At 48.5% G+C, this 12,229-nt stretch overlaps 1 protein-coding gene across 1 annotated transcript; it reads right to left on the bottom strand.

Moving 5' to 3' along the window:
* Nucleotides 1-2,343: 2,343 nt before the first annotated feature.
* On the bottom strand, nt 2,344-6,966 carry HASPIN (histone H3 associated protein kinase). Its single transcript, XM_058854692.1, has one exon. It carries the CDS (start codon nt 6,681-6,683, stop codon nt 3,921-3,923), a length of 2,763 nt encoding a protein of 920 aa, XP_058710675.1. The 5' UTR covers nt 6,684-6,966; the 3' UTR covers nt 2,344-3,920.
* Nucleotides 6,967-12,229: the final 5,263 nt, after the last annotated feature.

The following is a 12,229-nucleotide window of genomic DNA, read 5'->3' as shown; positions in this document are numbered from 1 at the left end:
CTCAGCTTGAATATTAATTTAAGAAAAACTTCTCATCATTGGGAGATGATTTTATCCTGTGGCAATCCAGGGGTAAAGAACTTCTTTACCAAAAACTTGACCCCAGTGAAGATTTTTTTAATGTTGTTTCTTATAAACCTTTTCCTGAGAGCTGAACTCATCACTAGAGAGTCTTTTAGTTTTAATTCTTGGGAATTTTTCTTGTGTGCATGTAAAGATATTCTGAATCTACCTTAGGAAAGTGAGAATTGTTTAATGTGACCTGATTTGTGTTTGCTTTCAGTGCCCTCACAAGGGCTGCAGCAACAAGACCATCTGCACTGCTTGTTTGCCTTTGACAATCAGATTCAGTGAGTCTGAGGAGTTGCACTCTCCAGATTTTGCATTTAGAGCTCATACAAAACGTCATCTTTGTGCAAAAGGTATTTTCTCCAAACCCTCAGTGGTGTTTTTTGACTTTCCCTGCAATTCATCCTTCAGTAACATCCCATTCATGCAGTGCTTCATCTCTGGGGCTGTCCCAAGAAACTCCAGAGCACAGACTGAGGTTTAAACAACAATAATCATCCAAAAAATGCCAATTCTGGCATTTCATTAGGAACAGATGAACAGCAGAGCACTGCACAAGGAGCTGCTCAGTCTACATTTAACAGAAGGCAACACTTCATTGTGAAAATCCACCCTGCAGATTGGCTGAGGAGCTGATCAAGTCCAACAGTGCTGCAAGTCAACCTTGAATGACAAAATGTTATATAAAGTATGGAAGGGTCTGCCTTTGAGATTGAAAAGGAAGCATTTTCCTAAACACCCTGAAGACTGCTGAATAATTAATTGGGCTGTTGCATTGTCCTGTGTGTGAAAGGATTTGGAGGGAGTAATTCCCAAAACTTCCAAGAACCAGGATGCTCTAGGCCTCTCATGAAATAAAACCCCTTTTTCTGTCTGCTCCTAGGAAGGAATCAGTGGGGGCCACACTGAAGTGACCATAAATATGACAGTGGAGATGACTGTGTGACAACTCTGCTCCTGAACTCCCCCAAAAATCTGCATTTGAGGAAGGTGCCAGTGGAGGTGAGGTTGGGGAACAGCCCCACAGCTCTCAGTTGAGAGGAAACCCAGCACAGCCACCAAGTGATTTACTACCTAAACAAACTTTGCAATGAGCTCCAGAGAAGGGAAGGAGCATTCCACTTGTTAGGAGGAGAGCCTAAATACTGGATTTATCTTCTTTAAGACTCCCATGCTTTTATTGGGCTATTTGTACCTAATTTGTTTTATGGGAGCAGTCCCGGGCCGAGTTGAATTTCCAGTCTGTTTTTATTCAGCTCTAAGGAGAATTCCTTCTCCCTTGGCAGCCTCGTCCCTGCTGGGCACTGTGGCCAACCAGCAGCACCATTAACTGCTGGAACTGCAGAATTGGGCAGAAATTACTATTTTCCCTTTTTTCCTGCCTCTGAATGATTCTCTGAGCAGCTGCTCTTCATTCTTTCTACACTGAGGCCAGAGCTGCTCTTCCTCCTCATTCAGCTTCTCAAGGCAAGAGATCATTTGCATATGCCTGCAAATAATGTCTCATTTTCCCATAATGAGCAAAAAATACATATTTTAACAGCACCCTGGTGAGTTACAGAGTATTCACAGGGTAATCCATAATTTATCTGTCTTCTCCATCAAAATAGGCAAAATTTTCAGAGATTTGGCACTTGGATGAAAGTGAGGGTTTCCAAGAGAGGGTTTCTGGCTTCACCACAAAATCTACTTTGACCTATTCCTACTTGGAACCCATCTGATTTACCAATAATTACACAAAACTAGGCTTGCTCTTGTCAATCTCCTAAAGCCTTTGGATCCATGTGAAAAGTCTTTCCCTCCCTTAGGATAATTTTAGCTTTGTTCAAATTTCCTTATTTCAGTAAAAGATGGAGCACCCTTTAAGGCTATAATTTTGATGTGGTGTGTATTAAAAAACTTGTGTTTTCTGAAGGGGCAAACTGGGTTCTGGCATCCTCTTTCCTCAGCAGGGAGAGCAGGTATTTAAAATATATAATCCAGCTCTGTTCCAAGTAAAGCTTTCACACAGATGAAAACATGTTCAGGGCATTTAACTTGATTAGGGGAAATTTACTATTCCAATTCCTTTTTTGTCACCATCCTCCCATTAAAATTTATGAGGGCTGATTAGTACATGATATTTTTTCTGTGTTTTTTTTTAATCAGAGAGCATCTTTAAAAAAGGAAATGAGGGTTTAGCTCTGGCAGCTGCACTTCCTTGCCAGCACAGTTTAAAGCAAAGGTTTCTATATTAATTTAATGTCCAGTTTTGGGGGGAGGTAGAAGCTTTACATTTTGATTAATGAAAATTACTACCTGTTCACAAATGATCAAATTGGTTTGCAGGGAAACATTCCGAGGTTTCAGCTTTCAGAATCTCCAACATTAGTGCACCAGGTCCCCCTGGGGGCTGTCACCTCTCCTGGCATTAATTCCTGACACTGCCCCATCCCTCCTGTAAAGCCAAAATCAGTTCTCAAATCACAGAAACAAAGGACCAAGGCAGGCAAAAAATAATGTGGTTTCATCCATCCTGTTTTTTTTTTTCTTTTTAAAGCATAAATAAAATTAGCACCATTGTGACTGAGGAACACACCTTGATGTCAGATAAGCATTCACTGCAGGCCTTACCAAGTGGGTTTTAAGACTATTCAATTACAGTGCATTACTTTATTCAATTAGAGGGGAAAAAAAGGGGTTGAGAGGATGCCTGGGAACATTCCAGCAAAATTTCCATCTTAATAACTTGAAGCACTGCAAATTGTCAGGTCACTTTCTGCAGTGTCTGGAAGGCAGAATAAAACCATTCCAGGGTGTCCTTGTTGGGTTTGTAAAAAAGGAGACTTTGAGAGGGTCCAAGATGAATCTTTGAGATTCACAGATAAAACATTTATTTATTAGACTGCATGGAGAGCATTCCAGTTATAATGAATTTGATGATGCTGTCTCTTAATTTCTTAATGCATGTGTCATTGGATCATAATTTAATTCACTTTTCGCTTTAGTTTGATGTATTGTTCTCTTTAGCCCAGTTTATTTAATAAACAGGAATGTTAGCAAAGGACTTCTTGAAAACAGGGAATTGGGATTTAATGTAAGGAAAGCTTCCAGTTTAGGACACCTGATCCATCTGCAGTCAGGGCTAAAGAACATTTATTACCTTGGACATTTTCCTGTGTAGATAAATGAAGAAATGGCTTCAGTGCTACCACCAGGTTACAGATTTGAGTTCCTATCAGTGTATAAGGCCACAGCATTATAACCATCAAAAATCAGAAACACAGGTGCTTTGTCTTATTTTTTTCACAATCAGGTACCTCTTCCTTGGTCCTTAAGAGAGGGAGGAAAAAAAAACCAACAGATTAGTGGGTTTAAAACCCTTTACAGAAACTTCACATATTTACATTTTGTACCTTAATTCCAGGTATAAATGTTGCCAAAATTAAATAAAAGGATGGGTTTTCCCCTCTGTCTCCAATGAGTCAACAATATTTAACTCTTGTCCTCACTGTCCAGAACTGAAGGGTTTTTACCTTTTAAAAAAGAATCTGTAATAAAAACAATACAGTAAAAAAAGAACTTTTAATAATCTAAGGCTAAAATGGTAAAAAAACTTATGCGAAATTCAGGGCATTAACTGAGCCTGAAGAAGTCTTTTTTCCCCTCCTTTTTCCAAAGTGAGCTCTGTTTTCTTCCCTGCAACATCCCCCAGAACCAGCAGCTAAGGAAACAGAGCAGAAGATACCGGAGGTGGATTTTTTAGAATATTTTTGATAATGTATTAAACACACTGGGAACCAATCAAAACACTTCATTGTGCCAACACATACAAAAAGCAGAGGAGAAAGGCAGCACCAGTGGCTTGCTGCTCACTGGAAGAGGCTGCTGTGGCACAGAACATCATGGGCAGACTCAAAGGTCAGCACTTCCTTGTGGAACTTGCTGAGCTGCATCTTGATTTTCTTCAGGGCAGGAGTTGATGCCTTCTTCTTGTAGCTCATGGATTTCAAAAGTTTATCAGCCAGGTAGTGCAGCCAGAGGACGTTGCTGTGTGGGTTGTAGTCATTCCAGCTGTTGGAGTTCTCCTCTTTCATCTGCCTGTAGATGTCAAACTGGTGGTCCCCAGTGCCTTGGAAGAGCTCCTCGTCTGTGGAGAGGTCACAGAACACAGTCAGCCCATCCTTCTCCAGCCGGGACAGGGTGTAGTCGATGATGTTGACATGGATCCCAGCTGTGGGGATGGAGTGTGTTTCTCCATTCAGCACATACTGAATCTCTTTCACGTCTGTTCTTATGACCAGCACATTCCCCCAGTGCAGGTCCCTGTGCTCAAAGCGCAGCTCCTGCTCTGCCACCGCCAGGGATGCGGTGACCTGGTGCAAAATGCTCCTGGCTGATGCCACCGAGGAGAAGCTGCTCCTCATGCACTCCAAGTCCCTGCCTCCAAATTCAAACTCCAGCACCATGAAGAGCTGCTGGGCCCCAAAAAAGTCTGGCCGGTCGTTTTCTGAGCCTCTTTCTTTGTGGAATTTGTCCCAGGCTTCCAGGAGATACCTGGGATAGGTCCCTTGGACACAGTGCACAGAGTACAGGCTGATGAACCCCACAGTTCGGTTCACACAGCCCTCAGACAGAAGACTGAGCTCTTTTGAAATTATTACCTCAGGCAGAATCTCCCCAAAGCTCTTCTGAGCTTCACCATTTATTTTTTTAGTCCCCTCAATGGGAATTATTTTTAAGGCCACAGGTCCTCTCTCACTGTCAATCTGGAACACCTCTCCAAACACCCCTTCTCCAATTTTCTTGCAATCTTTCATCTTATTTAAAGGAATGCATTCCTCAAAAGCAATAGGCCCCTCCTGGTTGCATTCTCCAAACACCTTCTCTGCATCTGTAAGCAGCAGCTCCAGGACAGAGGAGGAATCCCTGGGAGCCAGCAGGACCATGGAGGAAACCAACGAGGAGCAGCCCTGAGCTTTGCCAGCAGACAGGCTGGCTTGTCCCAAAAGCTGGGATTTCCCTGAAGGGGTGCAGAGGATGCTGCTGCAGAAACTCTCATCTGTGGTCACTTTCTTCTTTTTATGGAAGGACAGAGACGCTCGAACTCTAGCCCAGGAATAAGAGCTATTGAGGAGTGAACAGTCATTGTCTCTGACACCTACAGACATCTCCAGTGCTCTCTTCTGAGTTTGTTTTTGCCTAGTCCGGAGTCCAATAAAGGAGTTATTGGGCTGCTGTCTCTTCTTGTGCCTTTTTGGCCGGAACCTGGTGTGCCTGCCCCAGCGGCTGGCGCTGAAGCCACTGATACAAGCTTTCCTGCAGGTGCTGCCCTCCCCAGGGCCACCCTTGGTCCTTTTGTGTTTGCTCTCCAAGATTCCTTGGCGGCCCACGGGAGATCCCGGCTGCAGGCAGGCAGGTTGAACATCAGCCTGCTTGTTGAGTTTCATGTTCTTCAATCTTAGTGACACTTCCAGAGGGTCCAGGACCACCACTGGCACAAGCTGGAACTCCTTGGCTAGATCTCGGTGACAGCTCGAGCTTCTTTTTGCCGAATCTCTTGTGAGATGAGACAGAACCTTACAGGGTTCCTCACAAGAGCCACTGTCACAGGGCAGAGGGGGCTGTGGCTCACCCTCAAGGGGTGGCAGCGCTTCCTGGGGAGAGCTTGGGGACGGGGAAGTTTGTGCCCGGCAGGGTTCCTGCACCGCCGACCTCAGAACACGGCCGGACCCCCGCAGCCCCGGCTCGAGCTCACAGCTCCCAGCCGAGCCTTTTGGTCGGAACCACTGAGGCACCTCCTCGCCGGCGCCCAGCAGCGACAGCCGCTGCCCGGAGCACTCCTCGGGCGAGCTGTGGGGCAGCCGCTGCGGCGAGCGGGACTCGCCCAGCCCCGAGCCGCCCTCGATGGTGGTGCTGAGCAGGAGCGAGCTGAGGCGCAGGGGCGGGCGGCGGCGGCGGGCCGGGGGGCTGTCCCGGAACTCCGAGCTGCTGTCGGCGGTGGAGCTGAGCGGGAGCAGCGGCCGGCGGGCGCGGCGGGGCGGCGGGGCCCAGTGCGGGGTGCTGCACAGCAGCGGCCGCCGCGCCGCGCACGGAGGGCCCTGCCGGCGGCGGCGCAAACCGCGCGGCGGGGACGGGCACGGTGAGGACGAGGACAGCGACGGCGGCGACCCCCGGGGCTCCTCTCTCCTCTCTTTCCCCTGGTTCCATTTCTTCTTCCCCGCCGGTTCCCGGTTCTCCTTTCCCCGGCCCCTGGTCTCCTGCGCCCGCCCCCGGTTCTCCGGTTTCCGATTCTCCTTCTCGGCCGGTTCCCGGTTCTCCTTCTCGGCCAGCCCCTGATTCTCCTTCCCGCGGGTGCGCAGCCGCCTGGCCCAGGCGCGGCGCTTACCCAGAGCCTGCGGCCGGCGCTTGCCAGGCGGCGAGAAGTCGGGGTCGTCCGACGGGGTGGAGCCGGTTCTGGAAGCGGACAGGGCGCTGGAGCCGGCGCTGGACGCGGCGCTGGAGGCGGCGGAGGTCGAGCTGAAGAGGCGCTTGCGGTCCTGCGGCGGGGAGATCCATCGGTCGGGCGGCGGCAGCGGGCGCAGGTAGCCTGCGCGCCGCGAGTAGGTGCGGAGCAGCCGCGGCCGCAGCGGCATGGCGGGGCCCTCTGAGGGAGCCCGCCCGCCGGCCGTTCGAACGGGTATCGCGAGAGCGCGCGAGAGCCCGCGAGAGCGCGCGAGAGCGCGCGCCCCGCCCACGTCGGGGGCGGGGCCAGCGGGCAGGACACGCCCACGTGTCAGCCCTGGCCACGCCCTCCCGGTGCCGCTGTCACCGCGGGTGTCACCGCGGGTGTCACTGCCCGTGTCACTGCCGGTGTCACCGCGGGTGTCACTGCCCGTGTCACTGCCCGTGTCACTGCCCGTGTCACTGCCGGTGTCACCGCGGGTGTCACTGCCCGTGTCACTGCCCGTGTCACTGCCCGTGTCACCGCGGGTGTCACTGCCCGTGTAGCTGCCGCTGTCACCGCGGGTGTCACTGCCCGTGTAGCTGCCGGTGTCACTGCCGGTGTCACTGCCGGTGTCACCGCGGGTGTCACTGCCCGTGTAGCTGCCGGTGTCACTGCCCGTGTCACTGCCGGTGTCACTGCCGGTGTCCCGGCGATGTGGCACTGCCTGCTGGTGCGGGACACGGCCGCGCACACCCTTGGCAGCCGCCCCGTGGCATTTCAGGAGCCCCTGATGGGACGGGCGGTGCCAGCGCTGCTCCATCCACGCCCTGAGACGCGTGGCTGCCACGGCAGGATGAATTGTTTCTACACCTTTATTCTATACCCGATATGCGTGTCACAGCCGTGCACTGACCGCGTTGCTTCACCGGGAGACTGGGGACACACTGGCACACGATGCCCGGGGGGGATGTGGATGCCACAACCCCGGCAGCGTTCAAAGCCAGGTGGATAAAGCCTTGAGCAGCCTGGGACAGGGAAAAGTGTCCCTGCACATGATGGTCTTTAAAGTCCCTTCCAACTCCAACATTCTCTGATTGTATGTATCCAGGTATTGTATAAATGAGCAAAAATAGGATGTATTTCACGTATCTGCCAGCCCGGGCAGTCTCCAGGCCGGTTCAGCCGGCGTTGCCGGGGTCACGGTGCGCCCTGTGACTGCTGGAAATATTCACCTTCATTCCTGTCCCCCGTGGGGATGTGCCCGCCCTTCACAGAACACGGCCGGGGGATCTCATAATGTATACAACATGAACTTAGGTGTTTATAGACAAAGGAGGCTCAAACTTGCGGGACGTGGTCCCGGGTTTATTGTATGTGAATCGCCCGGGGCAAGAAAGAGCGAAGTGCCCGGGCGCTGTCTCTTAAACCGGGGACAGGCGGTGGTCAGGGGATACAGGGGGGATACAGCCCATGGGATAGGGGAAAAGAAAGGGAGGTTAGGTGGGGACTAACCTTACACAAAACCAAGGGTGAGTTCTTCCCCTGGGACACACCATAATTTTTTAAATGCCCTACAGCACAGCGGAGTCGCTGCTCCGCCGCGTGTGATGCTATTTGCTCACCCCGCAGGGCAAGCGGGGTGTTTTATTCATGCCGAGAGGCACTCGGGGTTTAGCAGAGATCAGGGGCTGATCCAGGAGCATTCATTCGTGGAATGACCCTTGAATCCCCGGGTTTCCGTGTCCCATTGTCGCAGCTGTGGCTCAGCAGCTTGGTGGCAGCACAGCACCGCGTGCTCCTGAGCCAGGCGCTGCTGGATGATGCTTTTTGATCCTTGAGTTCCTTTTCCCGTTGTTCTTAAAAAGCGGAGCTGTTCTGCTGATCCCTGGGAAAAATCAGGGCGGAATGGTCTTCAGCAGAGAGCTTCACCTGGACCTGAAAGAGGAAAACGTTAACACTAAGGAGCATCACACATTGGACCTTCCCCTGGGGCAGCAGCAAGTGAGACATCCACAGGGTTTTGTTGAGCCTAGAGAAGCAATCAAGTCCCAGAGTTAAGTTCTGGGCCTTTTGTTCTGCCTCTGAATTTAGTGAAATCAGGTTTGGACTGTAGGACAGAAGCAGAGGGAGGATATTTGCCATTGCAGAGCAGAAAATATTTAGGGTTCTGTATGGAACTCTTGTCCTGATGCAGTTAAAGCAGAGGCTTCCTGCTCTTTTGGGTGTTCTAAATGACAATATAATATTGGCTTTTGCATTTATGTGTTAGCTTTTTATTATTAATAATCACAAAGATGTTGATATGGTACAATTTATATTTCCTTTTAACTGTTTTTTTGGTATAGCATAATCTGCAAGTTTATGTATGCACCGTATAGCTTATATAAATAGTAAATAGTAATTCAATAAATATATCTTAGGCTGTAGCATAATATTAAAATGGAGACTATGATGTTAAAATGCTTTTATGTAACTAACTCCGAGGATGGTGTAAAATAACTAGACAGTTTCTCACAGTTGTAGACGATCTGAGTGATAATATAACAGTGACAAAAACCAGAACCCAATTTACTGACAACTTGTTATCAGGGAGTGTAAAAACAACAGGATGGAATCACGAGAAGAAATAAAATATATTGGTTTAATCTACAAGATGGCATGAAGACAAGACAAAGGTTAAAACCAAGCAAAAGAACATCTAAATGCAAAGGAAGGTTTGAATATGCATAAACTCTGATGAATATGCACGTATCTCCTGTAACATAACAGTTTATAAAGAACATTATTTTAAACTAAGGGTGTGCTTTTGGCAGATAGCCAACCCCAGGGCTGGATTTTATCCCTTTTTCCCCTTATTTAACTTCTAAAAATTTGAAAGAGTGAACTTTGTTTTTCACACAGGGATTTTATGCCGAGTACTCCCCTTTCCCTACTGAACACAGGGAAATCTGTAATTCTTTAATCTGAGAGACTGACACTGGTAATTTATCAGCTGCAGGTTATCAGTAATTGCAATTTGGAGGGTTTGGGGAAAGAAGACGCCTGGGCAGAACTTGTGTTCTTCCAGTAGAATGATCCCAGGCCCCCCTTTGTGGATTCCAAGGAAGATCAAGGATGGACACTTGGTATTTTTCCTTTCTCTGTCTCCTATTTTTGTGGTTGTTTTATTTATTTCTGTCATGTTTGGCTGCACATAAACCCCACAGATCTAATGTGTGTATATAGACAGCAGCAGATTAAACAAAGATTTCTCATTCAGACATTCAGAAGACAAAAGAGTTCCTGTCTCTTTGTCCTAACCAATATTGCCTGGTGGAAAAATAACAAACAATCCTTCTCTCCTTTATTTTTCTAGTTTCTTCTCTGAATTAAGCTTCCTTCATTACTTGGAAGCCTTTTGTTGTCCCTTATGGCTCTCAAGGAGGTCAGCTCTTGCAGTGGGTAATGCTATTTTCCTTTTTAGATATTTTTTCTCCTAAATGCATTACAGGGCTCTGTGACTTGTAATTTCCGGCGAGTGCCATCGACCATTTAATTCTTTGCAATCACTGCAGAAGATGCCAAACACATTTGCAGTAATTGGATGGCACTTAAGGGATTAGCCAAGACTGCCAAGACTCAACTCATCCAAACCACAGCTGGCTTTTTGTGCAGTTTCCATGGGAGCCTGGCCGTGTCTGCTTCTAAATTTATTTGCAATCTACATTTTGAATAAAGTCCCCTGTGCAGGAGCCCTGTGGCCTGGCTGTGTGGGCCTGATTTTGTGGCAGTGGTGTAGCTCTGGTATCTCCCTGAGTGACAGAAGATTTGCAAATGCCTCATTCAGGGTCAGCAGCCCCTGTCCCCAGCCAGGTGAAGGAGCTGGCAGCAATTTGGGGACCAGAGGAGCTGCTGCAGATCTCCCAGAGGCCTTGGGGCTGCCAGGATGGTTCATGACCTTTCTGCCTCATGCAAAGGTGGCAGAGGCTTTGCAGAGTCACAATTTCCTGGTTTCATCTCTGTGGGCCCCATCACTTATCCAACTTTGCATTTCTTCACAGTTTTGTGCCTCCCTCAGGAGGACACGCTGTGTTTCGTGATGCTGTTTTAATCAGGGATGACACCAGCTGCTTATGGCTTCCTCACACACCAGGAAGATTCCCAAACCTTGGGTTTCCCTCTTTTTGTTCAGAAGCTGCCAGCTTTGTGTGGGAATGCAGTGACCTGGGTGTTTGCAGGAGAAAGGGAGCTCAGCTCACCAGGAGAAGGGCACCAGTAGTTCTTCACTATAAAGCACGGGGCACTGACATAAGGACATCAGAGAGCTTTGCTGTGCTCCAGAGCCTGTTGGGACAGCTTTGTTTGGAGGATAATTGAATTGTAGCTCTAAAGAGACATTTCCTGTCCTCATTACAGCAGGGTGTATGAGTTGGGTGATGCTGCACCACCACAAACAGATTGCTTTGGCTCCCCCACTCCAGCTTGGCTAAGCTGGCTCCAGTTGAGACACATCAGCCTCGTGCTGAGCTGGGGAAATGCCAACTGGTCAGGAGCATCAGGGTCACACTGGTTCAGAGCAGACCTGAGGTGAGCTCAGGTGCCAGGCTGAAACTTCTTCCTCTGGGGGTCAAGTCTGAGTAGCTCCTGTGTTTTCCTGTGGCTGTAAGGAGTTACTGGCTGGTAATGCCAGGGAGGAAAGGTGGAGGTCACATTCTAGATTTTCTAGCTGTTTCCATGAGAAAGGAAGGGGATAAAGGTTTCTCCTCAGTACTTGCAGTGAGGTAAGAGCTGGCAAAGGTATCAAGCCAGGACCAATTTCATGTCTTTGTGTTATCAAAGAAGTAAATACTGATCTGTTGGGTGTATTCAAGAGCAGGGCTTCACCTTTAAACCAGTGGTTAATGTGAATACACTTTTTATTAAACGCTTTCAGCTTTTAGGCTTTGATTCAACATTCTTCTCTTATTTCCCAGCGATGCTTTTATTGTCTGACTTTAGGTGGTGAATTCATTGCAACACAGCACTGCTGTGTCTCAGCAGTGGTTTATGTGCACTTTTATTGATTTCTCTTGTTCAGTACCAGTTCCCTCACAGAACAGGGCATGATGCCTTGGTTTCATTAGATGTGCACTTTTTTTTCCTTCTCCTCTGATCCTCTTCCTCAAGCACTTTCCCTTCTTGGTTTGGGGGAGAGGAGTGGATAAATGTTCCAGCTAATAATAACAACATTCCTGCACTCTGTATAGGAGATTCAGGATTTGGGGAGGCACATGGAACACATCCAAAGGCTGAAAATGGCTCTCCTGGAAATGGAGGGCTGAATCAAAGACAGAATATATTCTGCAAAGGCAGCACTCTCCCATTTCCTTTCTCTTCCTACAGACAGTTCTGGATGCTTCTGTGGATTGTGACAGAAACTCTCCTCACAAGTTCCCTTTCCATTAAGGCTGGGTGTGCAGCTGTGCTGGTTTGGAGGATAAAGAGTGGCTCATTTACCCAACCAAGTCCCAGCCAGGATTACAAGAGAAGTTGAACAGAGAGAAGAAAGAAGCATTTTTCTCCATGGGCTCCACACCTTTCTTTGCTCTTGCATCCAAACCTGTCACCTTCAGAGAGCAGCTCATGCCTGATCTCACTGAATTCTGTGGGCATGAGCTGTGGTTTGAAGCAGCTTCCTCTCAACTTTGACTCTTCACCTTGTTTTTTTGTAGATGTTGACTTACAAATGTGGTAACGTGACAAGAAACCACTAATGTAGAGAGCTGATCTCTGCCT

Source organism: Poecile atricapillus, chromosome 21 (assembly GCF_030490865.1).
Source record: "Poecile atricapillus isolate bPoeAtr1 chromosome 21, bPoeAtr1.hap1, whole genome shotgun sequence".
NCBI lineage: Eukaryota > Metazoa > Chordata > Aves > Passeriformes > Paridae > Poecile > Poecile atricapillus.
The sequence above is the reverse complement of the archived record's forward strand: the minus strand, read 5'-3'. Positions and strand labels throughout refer to the sequence as shown.